At 43.6% G+C, this 15,698-nt stretch overlaps 1 protein-coding gene across 3 annotated transcripts; it reads right to left on the bottom strand.

Annotated features, from left to right (window-relative positions):
* Nucleotides 1-91: 91 nt before the first annotated feature.
* RUFY1 (RUN and FYVE domain containing 1) lies at nt 92-13,029 on the bottom strand. 3 transcript variants are annotated; one of them, XM_015875702.2, is made up of 18 exons: nt 12,903-13,029; nt 10,126-10,305; nt 9,405-9,522; nt 8,690-8,791; nt 8,392-8,515; nt 7,751-7,809; nt 7,125-7,190; nt 6,556-6,625; nt 5,670-5,771; nt 5,294-5,410; nt 4,500-4,667; nt 3,571-3,668; nt 2,991-3,110; nt 2,357-2,486; nt 1,886-1,980; nt 1,704-1,752; nt 1,424-1,501; nt 92-781 (listed from the first exon to the last, which is right to left on the bottom strand). In XM_015875702.2, the coding sequence occupies exons 2-18, from the start codon at nt 10,280-10,282 to the stop codon at nt 638-640; spliced, it is 1,797 nt and encodes a 598-aa protein (XP_015731188.1). In that variant the 5' UTR covers nt 10,283-10,305; nt 12,903-13,029; the 3' UTR covers nt 92-637. The 3 variants fall into 3 exon arrangements, with proteins under 3 accessions (XP_015731188.1, XP_015731185.1, XP_015731186.1); XM_015875699.2 differs by having other exon boundaries at nt 12,713-13,009; XM_015875700.1 differs by lacking the exon at nt 12,903-13,029 and adding an exon at nt 12,762-12,870.
* Nucleotides 13,030-15,698: the final 2,669 nt, after the last annotated feature.

Here is a 15,698-nt window from a genome sequence, read left to right as displayed (position 1 = left end):
GTTGGAGCCTAGTGACGTGGCAGGGCAGCTGGTTCTGTGCATTTAGACCTTACAACGCTGATGTGGTGTTAAAAAAACCAGAGCGGAGGGATTCTTTCTGCAAAAGGCTTTTATTGTGCAGCTACCACACTGTGCTCACAGCTACCTCCAGAACCAGTGTTCGGGTGTGATTTTTATTCTGAATTATACGGAAGGCACATTCATGGACACGCATAAAGCTCTTTCCATAGACAGTAAGTGAACATTCCTTTTCTTAGCTCAAATACAGAACTGTACGTTAGCCATCGTAACAGGAATGCCTACAGTGAGGATACAGAGGGACTGAAGTTAATGTACAGAGAAGTAACTTCTAGAGGGATGGAGTGACTAGAAATCCCATATACAAATATTAATACAAATATCTTGTGTATAAAAAAATCAGCAAATGGATTTGCGTTTTAGTTTCAAATAGAACTTGAATGGAGCTCAGGTAATACAATTAGAGTTATTCCACTTGCATTGCCCCCACCATTCTTTGATACCGACCCGTCCCAACGATGGAGAACAGAGCAGACCCTGCTGCAAAGGCGCCTGGAGTTCAGAATAGTGATGGCTACTTTTCCAGTGCTGAGTTGGTCCCTCTGAGGTTACCAAAGGCTTAGGAGGAATTGGATGAGCACCGCTGCAGTAATAAGGTGTGACAGGTATCACAGACACGGACAGGTTTGGGATAGGAGGGCAGTGCGAGCTCGTTGCTGGAACAGGAGTTGCAGAAGATGTCCCCACAGTTTCTGCAGTGATGCTACGAGCAGAGAGCTTAAGTAAGAGTATTGTAATTTGTAGTAATTTGTAGAATTTGTAGGACAACTGCCTACAAATGAATGGTACCGAGGAGGTATGGCCAAAGCCTTAAGGGTCCACTAATCTCATCCTCACGTTCCGTAAGCCCACCCCTTACAGCGCCATTCCCTTCTCTGCAGAGAAATCAACTCAAAGCAGCATGGTCCATATGCAGCTCAACTTTCCAGCTGCCACGAGCTGCTCTCAGCCTGAGCTGGCCCAGCCATCGGAGCTGCCCTGCTGCCCATCAGCTGCTCTGGCACCTCTGGCAGGTGGGCCCTGCCCTGTTCCTGCAGGTACACACAACTGTCCTCATCCCCTGCAACTGCAAGGCACTGAGCTCGGCCTGTCAGCTGCCAGTCCTCACACTGAACTCAGCAGGGAATGAGGACAAATCACACTGCAGGAGAACATAACCCACAGCAGCCTCCAGCCAAGGAGAGCCCCCAAGCAGACAAGAAGACATGCTGTTCTTAGGATGGTTAGTTACCTGTTCAGTTACCACACCCACAAGTTCTTAGACTGAGGCAGAGTCAGCAAACAATACAACAGCACAACTTCTCTTTCCCGAGAGAAAAAGAAGAAATGCAGTGAACAATGTTACCTTTCTTCTTGAGATAGAGAACTCCTTTTCGCACTGCTTGCAGTGTGTTGCTTCGTCATCTTTCAGCCAGGTGTGACCCTGAGAAATGGGAGCAAAGGGCTCATGTTAGAGGTAAGTACAGTCATAAGGCTTGGAAGCAATTTATCCACATTGTTTGTAATTCTTTTTCCAAAAGCCATCTTTTTAATGTAGGATAAAATAAGAGTTATCTGTGGGGAGCACTGAAGGTGTTAAGTGAATTGCATGTTTAAGCCCAAATATCCACAAAATAATAGAGTACCTTTAGTGCTTTGTTTACTTCTTTAATGTCTTCCATCTTCAACTTAGATCTGGGGGGGAAAAAAAGAAGAAATCCTCATGTCTATTTATTTTTACAAGTGATGCATTTTAAACTTCTTTGTAATTCATTTGAATCCCCGTGCTCCCAGTCACGCCACCCCCAGCTGAGCTCCCAGAACTCACTGGCTGAGATGAAGCCCCATTTCTTGCAGAGCTTGTTCCTGCTCCTCGCAGACTTTCTCCAGCTGCTGCTTCTCCTCTTGCAGTTTTCTCAGCTCCTGTAAAATCAAACACAGAAATCAAGTTTGGGTGCTAAGTGTGACCTGCAGCACACTATGCAAAACACCAAAACAATTCACAAGCATAAACTTCTTCACAAAGCTGCTTATTTCTAAGGGTTCATTTTTAGCTTTAGATGGGGGAACCACCCATGGATTCCTGCAGAGTGAAAACAATGAAATCATTTAACAATATTTACCAGAAAGAAAGGGAAGATTTTCAGGCTTTAACCACCCTTGAGCACAGCCAGAATGCAGCAGTTCTATGCCCACAAACGCAGTGAAAAGCCCATCCAACTCATTTGTTCTCAGTGCTTGAACATCGTTTCAAGTCAGCTTTAATTCTGAGCACTGGACATGTCTGCACCATGTGTACCTTTTTCAGTCCTTCCATTTGTTCCAGTTCTGCTTTAAGCAGAGTGGCAGCGTCCTTCTCTCGGTGCAGTTCTCTTTGCAAAGTCTGCCTCTGTTCCTTTTCAGCTTTTAATTCCTTTTCCAGAGTTGAGCTATTTAAAAAATAATGGATTCAGAGGAACTCTAGAGCAGAAAATCATCCCATGGTATTTATTGATATCAACAGTATGAGAAGAAAACTTGGCCTAAAGAGGACAAAACCTACATCAGTATTCTGGCAAAGGAAAGAACAGAGGTGTTACAGCAGCAGACAAAACCAGCCCATAGTAGTGTTTAGAGATTACAGAAAACAAGCAGTAAAAATGGTGAATAGCCAGAAGGGCAAAAAGAAGCAACACCACCATCTCCACAAATGTCTGATTAACTATTTGTGTTTCAATGGCCACGTCTGAAATGACACTAAGTGCAAACAGCAAACAAAACATTTTAGGTATTACAAGCCTAAGAGGATAAGAACACCAAATCCCGATTCCTGAGGATGATACACTAAGCCTGCACAGCTGAGCACTGAGAGCACTTCTTAACCAAATAGCAGAAATGAAGGAAAATAGTAATAAAAAAAGGGAGAGCGATGAGATGAAATACCAGTGCAATACCATTTGCCATCCAGCTGGGACATCTGTTGCTGACAGGTGCCAAGTCTGCTGGCGAGCTCCTGCTTCATCTTGTTGCATCTTTCCTCTGCAGCCTGCCTTGCCTTTTCTGCATGCTGCAATCTGCAAAGTAAGGAACACACAGATTTGCTGACAACTCACATTCTCCTCATCTATTCACTGGCATTTTGTTCTGTCCCATTTTTAATGTAGATCTTCACAGAGAGTAGAACTGAAGGTACCAGCAGAGAAAAGAGAACTCCTAGAAAGCTGTTTCTGTAAAACACAGAAGCCACACCTGTGCTTAAAGCAATGTGAACACAGTTTTTAAACAGTCTGCCTACATAAGAGCTGTGATTTTCAGCTGAGTCAACGATGTGCGTGTCTGCTTGGGCACAGGGAACAGACAGGCAGGAAGAGCAGTAATAGGGGGAAAAGGAAGCAGAGCACTGTGCTGGCACGTATGCCCAGGTGTCTGTAGGAGATGTTTGAGAGTGTTATACTGAGAAATACAAAGCCATTCTATAATGATCTCAGCCAGAACCCTTCTGCTGACCAATGGTATTGAGCTTCTAATTATTACCTCTCTTCCATTTGTTTCATAGCAGACATCATCTCGCTCGTTTTTCCTTCAAAAGAAGATATTGTTTCTGTTTTCTGTTGTAAAGAAGACTCTGCGTTCTGCAGGAATAAAGCAGTGGGATATTGCAGACAATACTTGGTAGTTTCCTGAGGTCAGGCAGTCGCTACATAAAGCCTGTTCAGTTTGTGACAAACCGTGCCCAGGTTTAACTGCAGTGTACAAACAAAATGCTGGTAATGGCAGAGCAGACACTCCTCAACTGCTCTGTTAAGAGTTCAGAACAAGGAACTTGTTTACAACAACATTTTAACTTAAGAGATCAGCTACAAGCCAGAAATCTTCTCTTAAGGAGTCCAAAGAAAGTGTCATGGTATATTTCAATGTTACCATTTACGTTACTATTGTGCAAAAGCTGGACTTAAAGGGCATTGTATAGCAGGGAAGAAAAAGAAACTGTCACAAACCACCAACAAAAAGCCTTGGCTTTCTGTCGGTTTAGTGAAAGTTGCTGTTCTTTTGGTAAGCACTGTTAAATGTGGTGCAACTGAGAGGCAGGCTGACACAAAGGGAAGCAGCAACAGGGCAGTTCTGGGCTGCAGGAAGCAACTGTGTTTTTGAGAGCCTGCTCTTCTGGTGGTCAGAACAAAGACCCTCAAAAGCAGCTTCCCTCCCTGCCAGAGCTCTGTGTTTCTCCATAACATTTCTTGGATGATCTGCAGCACATGGCTCAGCTCAAGGAAAGTCCTTAATTCCAAAAACACCCAATCTCGTATTAGTACCAAAACTTGGACAAAAAGGAAACCAAGCAACTTCTAAAATAGATACTCCCAAGAAAATGGATGCAGCTATAACTGCAGATGCACACCACGTACATTACCATCACATCAAGGCCATCGCTGCAGCTGCTCTGCTCTCTGCTATGCACATACCTGGGACTTGTGAAACATCTGCAAATTAATTGCTTTCACTTCTTCTAACTGTTGGCGAAGTGCAACCAACGTATCTTGTTTTTCATGAGTATCTTTTTCCAGAAGTTTCATGGCTATTTCCATTTCTGTTTTCATTCCAATCTGTAGCTCCAGTTCTTTCTCCAGTTCCTTACAAAGAGATTTCCTAATTACTGGGAGGTAATCACACCAGGGAGAAGTATTCCCCAAACCCATGTAAAACCAGACAGAAATTCTGCATTCCTCTCTTAGGTACAGACCTACAGTGTTACAGAAAGGTTAGGTCTCAATACAGTATGTTAGAAGGAGCTAAAGACTATTTCAGCTCTCCAAATCATGGCAGCAGATCTGAGCTCTTGCCCTAAGATGTAGAGCTTGGTGCGCTGCATCTCAGCTATCCCATCTCCTGCAAGCTGGAATTGGCTTGACTTAACAACACAAACTCGCAGGCCTTGGCATTCATTTCACCAGTCACTGCTTTGCAGGTAACTGTGAAAGTGACTGCTGGCACTCCATAAAGACAGCTGCCTTTCTCTGTGTTCTTAAGTCTTTGCTCTAATAATCCTGGTACGCTGTTAAACAGGGAAAGACCCAGATTCCCAGTTCTTTACTGACACCGTAAATGACCTGTGAGCAACATCTTCTTTCTAAATCCATCATGAATTCTGAATAGTTTAGAGAAGTGCACAGCATACATCATATGCTCATAATTCCAGCTCAGAGCAGGCAGTGCTGAACCTACAGGTTGTAGTAAAATGGAAGGTTAGTTTCCTTACCAGCCTAACTTTTTTTTCTTCTTTCAACTGCTTCCAGACATCACTGTACATTTCATCCAGGCCCTGCCGGGACTGCCGGTAAGTATCCAGTTCTACTTTTGTATCCTCTTTTGTTACCTAGAGGAAACAATTGCAAAGGCCACATTAGACCACAAAGCTACATACAGTTCAGCTATAACTGAGAAATACTGTTTCAGTGAAGGATTTATGTGCTATTTCAATCAAAAGCCAATTGTTCTACAATTAAAAAAGTAGCTGACATAAACAGTCATTTACAATAGCGTGTTAAATGGTGCTCTGTAGCATGTTCCAAGAGCTCTAAGTACAAGAGAAACTGCTTATTTTAAGGACCTTCACCTTCAAATCACGGTCTTACCTCGACACTTTTTTCGCTTCGTTCACGAATTAATTCATTTTGTTTTTTTAACTGCTGCTGCTCTTCCTGAAGTGATCCAATCCGGTCAGTTGCTGCTGCAAGCTACGAAAAAAACAGATCTATATTTTATCACTGCACAAACACGAAACACCAGAAGAAATTCTGAAGTCTGCAGCTCATTTCTCTCTTGGCCCTTCCATTCTTCCCAGAAGCTGCCAGGCCATTTTGCAGCCACACTCACTGTACAGCCTCAACTAATAAGGCCACCAGCATTTATTAACGTGCCCCCTGCTTCATGGCCTCATCACTTATTTTTGAGTGTCACAGTGTAAAAGGCCAAACACAAGCCCAGCTTTGTTATGTGCACTATTTTTCCTGGTATGCAGTACAAGGCACACGGCAAGCATGGAACTGCTGGAATGTTACGATATTTTCATACCCCAAAAGGCATTGGATAGTGTATTAGTTCAGACTGTAGGCATGTAGTCCACGTAATATGAACAATAAAACAACCATCACCTGAAAGCAAATATCAACCAAGCAAAAAAAATCCCTTCTGCCTTTATCACGTGTAATGTTGGCTTTTATTGTGGTTCCCAACTAGGAAAGATTTCCAAACTGAACTATTATTCTTTTATTTTTATCCAGTTTCCATTCTAACTCACACGAGAAATGTGTATAAAAGTGTGTGAGCAGAGAGACAAATCGTGTTCATTAGTGATATGATTAATTTTGTGTGGAGACATCACTGCAAGGAAAAGACCTCGATTAAGGAAATCCTCCATATTTCACTGTTATCAACTCAGTCCAAGTTTGCGGTTAATTCTTTGGGTGTTTTGTCTGTGACAGAAAAAAGCAAAGATACAATTAACAGCCAGACACAAACCTCTTCCTGCAGCTTTGAGTTGGTCTTTTCTAAGCAGTCTATTTTGTTCTGAAGATCTGTGACTGTGCAACTGCATCGAGAAAAAAATAATGCATGAAAACAATACAAGTGCCAACGTTCAACATTTATTCCTGTTTACAACCATACTTTTATCATCTGGTATTTGCTAACAATGAACTATTTCATTATGACAGCTGTTCTGGCTCAGCTTTTAGTCTAAACACATCTTCAATACTGCAGTGGTTAAATGAAGCCAACTATCAGCACTGAGCAGCTATATAAGAACACATCTCCATCTAAAGGATGGACTTTGAGATGTTTCTTCAAGAGAAAACTGCCACAAATCCATCTCCAAAATCCTCTGTTGACCATTAGCAAGTTTCAGAACAGTCAACTATAATACAGAACTTACTTTCTGCCATGAGAAGAGTATGATTACAAAATGAAAAGTTATTGGCAAAGAATCAGAAGAGAGTTCATCATCAGTGAGAAGTGTGCAAGAATGACAGCAAAGACATTTAAAGCTGTAAGGAAAAGTGACTGTGCACTAGAGCAGAAGAAAGTCCTACCTTAGATGCCGGTTCAGTTCTTCTACATAATGCTTCTGGTCAAGGACAGCAGTAATGCCTCCATCTCTAATTGTAAAGCAAGAATTTATTGACTGAGAAGAAACCGCTCTTCATTTGAAACTGTTAATTTGTAGGAAGGTTTTCAGCATGGACTTGCAAATCTTTGTTATAGAAATACTTGTGTTTGAGCAAGGTCAGGAAGCAGTAACAGCATTGCTCAACACTTCCAGTAAAAATACTTCTGTTCTCCATAACTGATATCTCCCACAGAAACAGCTCCTTAATGGAGCACATTACTGAAATAGAGCTTAGAAATCAAGCAGTGACTTAACGGAGGTGCCCTGGCACATTGTGTCCCCTGAAAACATCCACATTTTGAGTGTTATTAAGTTGGTGCTGGCTCAAGACAGATTCTTCACACCATGTTGTTGCCAAGGGATCAACTATTGCTGCACTTTTGTTTAGCTAGTAAAACTACTTAGGATTCTCTTTTTTCATTAATAAGAAGCAGATATCTGTAGCACTGATGTGCTCCTACAGATCATCTGATGGACTTGTTCTTAAAAACTAACAACAAAACCCAACAAAACCCAGACAATGTTGGATCACTAATCCGCCATACGTACTGTTTGCCATCACTGTCTTGTGTTTCCTTAAGGTACAGGGAAAAATCGATCACTCCAACCTGAAAAACATATTTAAGAAATTAACATGCTTTCACAATGCACTTCTGAGTAGCTGAAGGCATTTCTTTATATTTGGAAGAAAAGCAAAAATCTGAAAGTTCAGATTTGGAAGGGCAGATAATGCCTATATCCTTCAGAAGCAAAGCCGGCTTCTAGGCCAGTATTCGTGAATAACAAAACCACCATATTTGGTGCACCCAGTTTCCCTGAGGTTATTTTTGACAGCATTTCCATAAACTGCTGCTGAAGGAGATGGATACTTTCATACTTGTCAATGTGGAAACATGACGAAGCTTCTATATGGGACATACCTGACACTCCTCCTTCCCCCAATCTAAGGAAAACCACCACTCACTCCATAGGTCCTTAGCAGAGCGACTGTGACATGTCTCATGTATTTAGCTCAGTCCATCTAATGTTTGGGTTCTCATACAAGGAATTCAAATGTCCACTTATAAAAGCAATGCCAATCCACATAACAGATTTAGGAATTTGAGGCTCATCTCTGTAAAGTATTTATCAGAGTGCTTAATTCAACTCAATTATTTTAAGGATTGACCACATTTAAACTAAATCTTCACCTGGGAATCCAAGTCTTCTCCTTTCAAGCAAAGGTTGGCATCAATAACATTCAGTCCAACTAAGAGACCCACAATGACTGCTCCCTCCTCCTCCATCATCAACGCATCAGGTTCATAAAATTCACTGGAAGAAATAAGATGAATTACGAACATCATAATTCTAACAGTTCACTGCAAGAACAACAAACAGCTTATTCCCTTACAGACTGCAAGAACAAGCTCAAAGTTAAGTGGGTCAATTAATGACCTTTTACTACAGCAATGCAAGCATTCAGTGAATGCAAGGTATTGGTGCTACCTTAATAAATGTTTATGGTCCAAAAGCACTTTCAGATAATCCGCCAGTTTCTTTTGCATGAGTGCCAGGTAAAGCCAAGCCCTTCCTCTTCCTACAGCAGTCCTATAATGAAACAAAGGTTTTGGTAAAGGCAAAATGTTTACATAGACCTGTGCAATTGAAAATTCTCTCTCTACAAATGGAGATGAAGGCATTCATTTACTGAATTAATTAAAACCCCAAAGGAAATAGTTTTGTGACCAGAGCAAGAGAAGCATTTGATTACATTCCGTTGTTCCAGTGTCAGAAAAGTAAACTGTAAAATCTTCCTAAGTCAGAAAGCCCAATGTATATCCAGCTAATGCCAGAACCCAACTGCTGATATGTTCTGAGAGTGAAACTACCCTGAGACCTCAAATCAAATGCATAGACACACAAAGTTGGACAGAGCCATAAAAGTGATGGGAACAAGGGGAAAGAACACACCTGGGAGGATCCTGCAGTCATTTCTAGCAAGCTTTACAGATGTTTTGTAATGCTGTTTTTGAACGTGACTGCATTGCTTGGAACAAGAGCAGAACATTTTGAGACAGCCCCTTATCTCTGGTTGCACTCAGTGCCTCCTACACACTCTGTTTTTCCCTTTGGAACGAGATCTCATTAATGAAGAAACCACTCAAGGATTGTATTTCCCAGCACTGTAAGCGAAACACAGAACTCCCGACAAGGAACTTACTTCAGCTCTGGCAGATTCTTAACACTAGTTGCTATATCCGACGCTTCAGGACAAAGCTTTTCCACCAGCTCCAAAGGACCAAAGAATGATTTGTTCTGTCCAATGAAGGTCTTCTTGGCTACAGGGAGCACACAGAGAAGTTTGCGGTGAGAACCAAGAGCCTCCCACCTGCATTGCACAGCCACAAACCTTGACCCTCACACACGGACAGATAAGGAGCCACAAAGACAAACAGACATGGGACTTTGACAGGCTGAGGGAGTTGGGTTTGCTCAGCCTGGAGAAGAGAAGGTTGCGGGGTGACCTCACTGCAGCCTTTCAATACCTGAAGGGAACTTACTCCCAGGAGGGGAGTAAACTCTTGGAAAGGGCTGATAATAGCAGGACATGGGGAAATGGTTTTAAGTTGAAGGAGGGAAGATTTAGGTTGGATGTTAGGGGGAAGTTCTTCACTAGGAGAGTGGTTAGGTCCTGGAACAGGCTGCACGGGGAGGTTGTGGATGCCCCATCCTTGGAGGTGTTCAAGGCCAGGTTGGACAGGGCCCTGGGCAACCTGATCTAGTAAAGGTGTATGTTTGGTGGCCCTGCTAGGCAGGGGGGTTGGAACTACATGATCCTTGAGGTCCCTTCCAACCCGGGTAATTCTGTGACTCGTCAGCTGACACAACACACACACACACACACACACACACAGCCCATCCCATCCCGTCCCATATCGCACCTTTCAGGCCGTGTTTCAGGCAGTGCTCCAGCACCACGAACAGCTGCTGCAGGGGAGGGAAGTCCGAGTCCAGCGTGCGGCCCAGGCTCAGTGCCGACTGGATGAGGGTTTTGATGCTCAGCTTCATCATGTTCATGAGGTTGGCTCTCTCCTCCATGCCGTGGTACCTCGCAGCCGTGTCTATCAAATCACACAAGCCGTGTTTACAGACTCTCTCCCGTAGCGCTGCGCCACGCGCCGCGGCCCAACCCCGACTGGGGGCGCTTCAGGCCAGGCCCCTTCTGCCCCGCGTTACCATGGCAACAGCAGCCCCTAACAACCCTCAACTCTCGCGAGATGCAGCGCGTCGGGCGCCATGTTCCAAATAGTCGGTGCGGGCGGAGCTGTGCGCACACAGAGAATGGGGGGGAGCGGCTACCTGAGAGCGGGGAACACACAGCAACGATACAAGCGAACCCAAAACTAACAGCCAAAACCAGCACAGCACACAAGGTGCTGCCCTACCAGCAGCCTGGCTCTGTCACACCAATAGCAAAGCTGCTCCCGATGCCTGTGACTGAGCATCACAAGGGCTGTAGCATTTTGGATTTTAAAGTCAGGGCAGACATTAAGGACAGAGAAAAAAACCTGACTAGAGACAGGAAATCTGTTTAGATTTGTTTAGATATCGAGGTGTTCAGCAGCTGAATATATATTGCTGTGCTGTTTCCTGAACTTGAATTTTTACTTATCATGGATATTCTGCTTGCAAGCCTTTCTGAAGAGATGCACGTATATCGTATTACCCACAAGACTTAAAAAATGAATACTATGCGTGAAATGATCCGTATGAACAGAGGTTTCAACTGAACAGCACTGTTGGAAGGGTTTGTGTTCAGTTCAATAACTCCAACAATTGCTTCACCTGTTGGACAGGTCACACCTTTTGCAAACTACGTACAGGTTGGTGCCTGCAGAGCTGCCAGGTGTCAGCAGCTTGGCCAGGGCAGCCTCAAAGACCAGAAACTCAATTGGGCCAAAGATCCCAGCTGCTGTGCTGTATCTTTACTAGCACGTTATCAGAGTGTCTCACTCAGTTCAACTGATCCTAACATCACTTTGACGCTCCATGCTTTGTTACCATACACTGTTCCGCACGCCTTGAAGTAGGAGAATGGCATGAAGAAAAGGTCACTTCTCCATCTTTTGGTCTTTAAGACAGTCTTTCTTGATTTGCATTCTTTCAATTTGCATCCCCTGCCTGCCCAGCCAGGCAGAACAGTTTCTCCAATGGCACAAAATGGGTTTATGATGTGCCTTCCCCTCCTGCTGGCTGCATAGTGTGCAGCAGAGTTTACATGTGGCCATAGGATCTTTAGTTGGGGGGGGGGGTGATATAAAATCCATACAAAAAGATGGCAGCAGGGAACAAGTTATTACTTTTCCACATATAATCTTGCAGGCTAGAGATTATTTCTTAAAAACATGTTGTTTAAACCAAATGGTGCTTGGCCAAAGTTAACAGGAAAGTGCTTTATACAGGAGGGCAGAACATGTGTGAGGTGTGAACAGACACCGGATCAGCCCAGCTAAGTTCAGTGAGTGCAGATGCAGAATCAGAACTGAGGCTGTTCAGGACAGGATTCACCTTGAGCTCTGAGCAATTTTCACACCACAGATATTCTATCAGCAGTAAGTTACTGCACCAGGCACTGATGGCTCATCCTCAGACATGTGCAGCTTGAATAAATAATATTCCAAATAATATTCAAAGCAAAAAGTTCAGAACCAGGCAGTATAACTAAGGCAGCCACAGAGCCATCGAGCCTGCAGCCTGATGGTAACTTACACCTCCTGTGTTTGAATGGGTTTGTTTCTGTATTCTAAGTATTACTGAGATTTAACTTCCATAAGGATCCCACTTATCATTCAGTCTTAAGAGAGCTCTTCCACAAATCCCTTCTTACTGCAGCCCTGAATGCAATGCTCAATAAAGCAAGCAGTGATTAGTGAGATGAAATTAGTCAGTAACCGGTGTGACTGTCAGTCCTGCTGACATGGAGCTGAGCAGGAAGCAGCATCATGCCCTGCAGGGAGGGACCAGGCTAATGCTGCTCAGGGCAACTTGGGGCAGCAAGGGAATGGAGAAAAGCCAGCTGCACCACAACCACCAACACATCCCAGGGTGCTACAAGAGCTATAAGATCTACAGGAGCTATAGGAGCTATAAGAGCTGTAACAGCCATAACAGCAATAAGAGCTACAGGAGCTATAGGAGCTATAAGAGCTATAGGAGCTACAAAAGCTATAAGAGCTATAACAGCTGTAAGAGCTGTAAGAGCTATAAGAGCTATAAGAGCTATAAGAGCTATAAGAGCTATAAGAGCTATAAGAGCTCGGGGTTCTGGTTCTATTCTAACTTCTCCACCTGCACTGCCTGCATGCTCTTGCTTAAAGAAACAAGCACAGCATTAGATTAAAAAACAACCAAACCAAACACCCTAAATTCAAAGTAAGACTAAAGCATCACGCCACTTAACGCCACTTACGGGAGCTAAACTTATTTGTGCCGCATAAAAGCAAGTGTACTGAATAGACATAGCCATACTTGTCTTCGCTGTGCTGTCATTGCTGACTGCTTTGGATATGAGTCCTACCGAAGCCGCAGACTTCAGAGCGCTGCCGTAGCTCAGCGCCAGGTTTTCGGAGGCTTTCTTTGCCAGCGACAAGATGGGCGCAGACCACTTCGCTTCCTCCTTTTCTTTGTCCACGTTTCTCAGCTCGGCTGTGTCAGGTACCTGCGTTTTGTCGATGATCTCAAAGTCTTCCTTCATCCCCGCCGCCCCGGCCGCCATCTTGTGTTCCTCACATGACTGCACGCACGGCCGCTTGTTCCGCCCCGTCCCGCCTCGTCTGGTCCCTCAGGTCGGTGTGAGCTGCTGTCACTGCCGGCACAAAGCAGCCGGGTAAATCAGGCTGATCATTAATGTGACTGGGCTGTGCTTGGTAGGAGAGATTCATTGCACAGGGGAACTGAGGTGATAGTGACCCCAATATGAACGTTGAGCCTTAGTGGGTGTCCCAGATATTGATGGTGTCAAGTTGTGTTGCTCATTCTGCTGTGAGGCACATAGAGAAATCACTTACTCAGTCGTATGATATTGTGTATTAAATTTCCTGCTACACAAGCTTCTTTCTTTTCATCCCTCCTAAAAAGGGGGAGAGGGAATAGGAAAGCTGGAGATCATCACAGCAAAACAGATCTTCATGTCTGCATCTTATTTATCCTCAGAGTTTGAACTAGTTTGATTGATTCTGTCCTCTTGGCTTCTCAGATACTGGAGGTTTGTCAGCTCCTGTTACTCAAAGCACAAATAATCTGTTGTATTTTTGTTGAGAATTCAGAGCTCAGCAGCCTCTTCTTTACCCACGACTCACGTGAGCCAAGTGTGGGCACTAAGCTGCTTTAGCTGCAGGGTGCAGAATCCATCTGGTGGGGTCCAGCCATACTTAACAGTGCCTCTGTATCCAATAGCTTCACAGGTTCTTACCTCGCTGCTGCTTACAGCAGTATCCTTCTGTGTGACCTGAGTAAGACCTGATGCTGCTTTTCAACCTTCACTGGTAGAGAAATAGCCACAGAGGATGTAGCTTACAGAGAATGGAGCTTTAAGCAGTTAAAAAGATTTAGAAATAAAGTTGTTCGTTATTTTGGGCTTGAATGAAAGACAGGCACTACGCATGACTAACAGTGCAATTTTAGCTCTGAAAGTGGGTTCATTTTTATTTTCCACTTCTGCAGATGCTGATATTTCACACTGCTCTTTACAGATCACTAGTCCTGCTCTTGTTCTGCTCTAAACTGTCACCTGCTATTCAGCAAAGTAAAGGAAATAAAAGACCCATAGCAGGGATACAGTGGACTGCAGTCTGGAATGTCAGAATACAGTTAAGAAGCACACACCAATTTGGCTGTTTGTTGTTTAAAACATTATTTGTTGGTACTGTGCGAATGGGCAGCAGTAAGAGCTTCCCACTAGGTGACACTACGGCACTGCTGTATTCATGGAGCAGCATTTGACACACAGCAAGGACACGCTGTGAGCAATGTTGTGAGGATACCTGGGAAACAGCACACAGCTCTCGGGATGTCACCTTCCCAGCAGGCCATACAGATACTGGAATTTTTGTGCTGGCCTCAATCAGGGTTTGATAGTGATAGGACAAATGGAAAGTTTTCAGCTGAAATATGGAAGATTTTGATCAGATCTTAGGAGGAAATGTTTCACCCAGAGGGCGGTGAGGCACTGGGGCAGCTCTGCCCACTGAAGTTGTTGGTGCTCCATCCAGAGCTGTTCCAGGTCACACACAGCTGCGACTTCTGATCTTTCACTGAGGTCTGCAGGGGTTGGGAGGCAACGTTCCAAAGCAGAGTCATTCTGTGAAAGGTTGTGTAGATTTGCAAGTTCACTGGAAGCAGCATGAATGTATAGAAACGTCTTTTAATGTTACAGAATAGCGGTACTATAAAAATCGAGGTGTTGTAGAGGAGGTTACATTTTTGCAAGGTACTGAGCACATCAGACAACAGACTGCTGTGCTGCTTCAGTAAGAACAGGAAGAAAATTTAGGCAAAGAATTTTAAGTTATGTGATGTTTATTCTTCCATAAGAACATTTAGATTCTTGCTTACAGTCCTGGTGATGCTGCACTTGTTCGGGATGTGGCACGGGCTGCTTATGGATAAATCTTCTTCACAAATAGTGAAGATCTTGTAGCTAAGTCACACCTTAGAAGCAGTAAACTATTGAAAGAGATTGCAGGAGGCACTGAGAAATGGGATTTCTTGCCTTTATTTTGCCTTTGATTTTCTCAGTTTTATGCTTGTTTTGTGAATGTCACTGCATGTTAATTGGTAAGATACTGGAGAACCTAAGAGAAAAGGGAAGTCAAGTCAATACATCTTTGGCTAGATTTGTATTTAAAAAAACAACAAGAACACTCTCTTCTATCTCTTCCTTTCTTTTATCCTTCAGCCAGCAGCTTGTTTGCCACAATTAGGTAGAACTCCCAATCCCTTTCATTCAATGGGGATTTTTTTTTTTCTGGAGAGGGAGGAAAAATAAAGCGCTTAACGGATGTGTAGAAGTGCCTTATTTATTGAAGGAATCAAAGAGAAACATAAAGTTTTGGGCAACAATGGCAACTCTGTTACCTTTGCTGTTTCTCCTCACTTTACAAGTTAGGACCATTTCACTCAAGGCCCTTCCCTGCTTCCTGATCCAAATGGAAACTTCAGTTACTTCTTGTTCTTTACAACAGCACTGTTCCCTGTCTGACCTCTTGATAAGCCAATCAAAGGTAAAACATGGCAGGAATTCTGAACTGTAGCTTTGTAGCAGCCAAAGGCAATTCAGCTGCTGGCTGTGGTGCTGCTGTCTTTTGCCTCTGACCAACCCCTTTCTCCAAACCCCTTGGTCATTGGATTGCTGAACCAGTTCAGTGCCCTGAGTTGGCAGAAATCTAATAAAACAGAAGTAAATCATTTCCCCACTGATTTAATGTACTGAAACATCTCCTATTTTCCAGATGGC

The sequence above is a fragment of the Coturnix japonica genome, chromosome 13 (assembly GCF_001577835.2).
Source record: "Coturnix japonica isolate 7356 chromosome 13, Coturnix japonica 2.1, whole genome shotgun sequence".
NCBI classification, from domain to species: Eukaryota; Metazoa; Chordata; class Aves; order Galliformes; family Phasianidae; genus Coturnix; species Coturnix japonica.
This window is presented reverse-complemented; position numbering and strand designations above follow the sequence as displayed.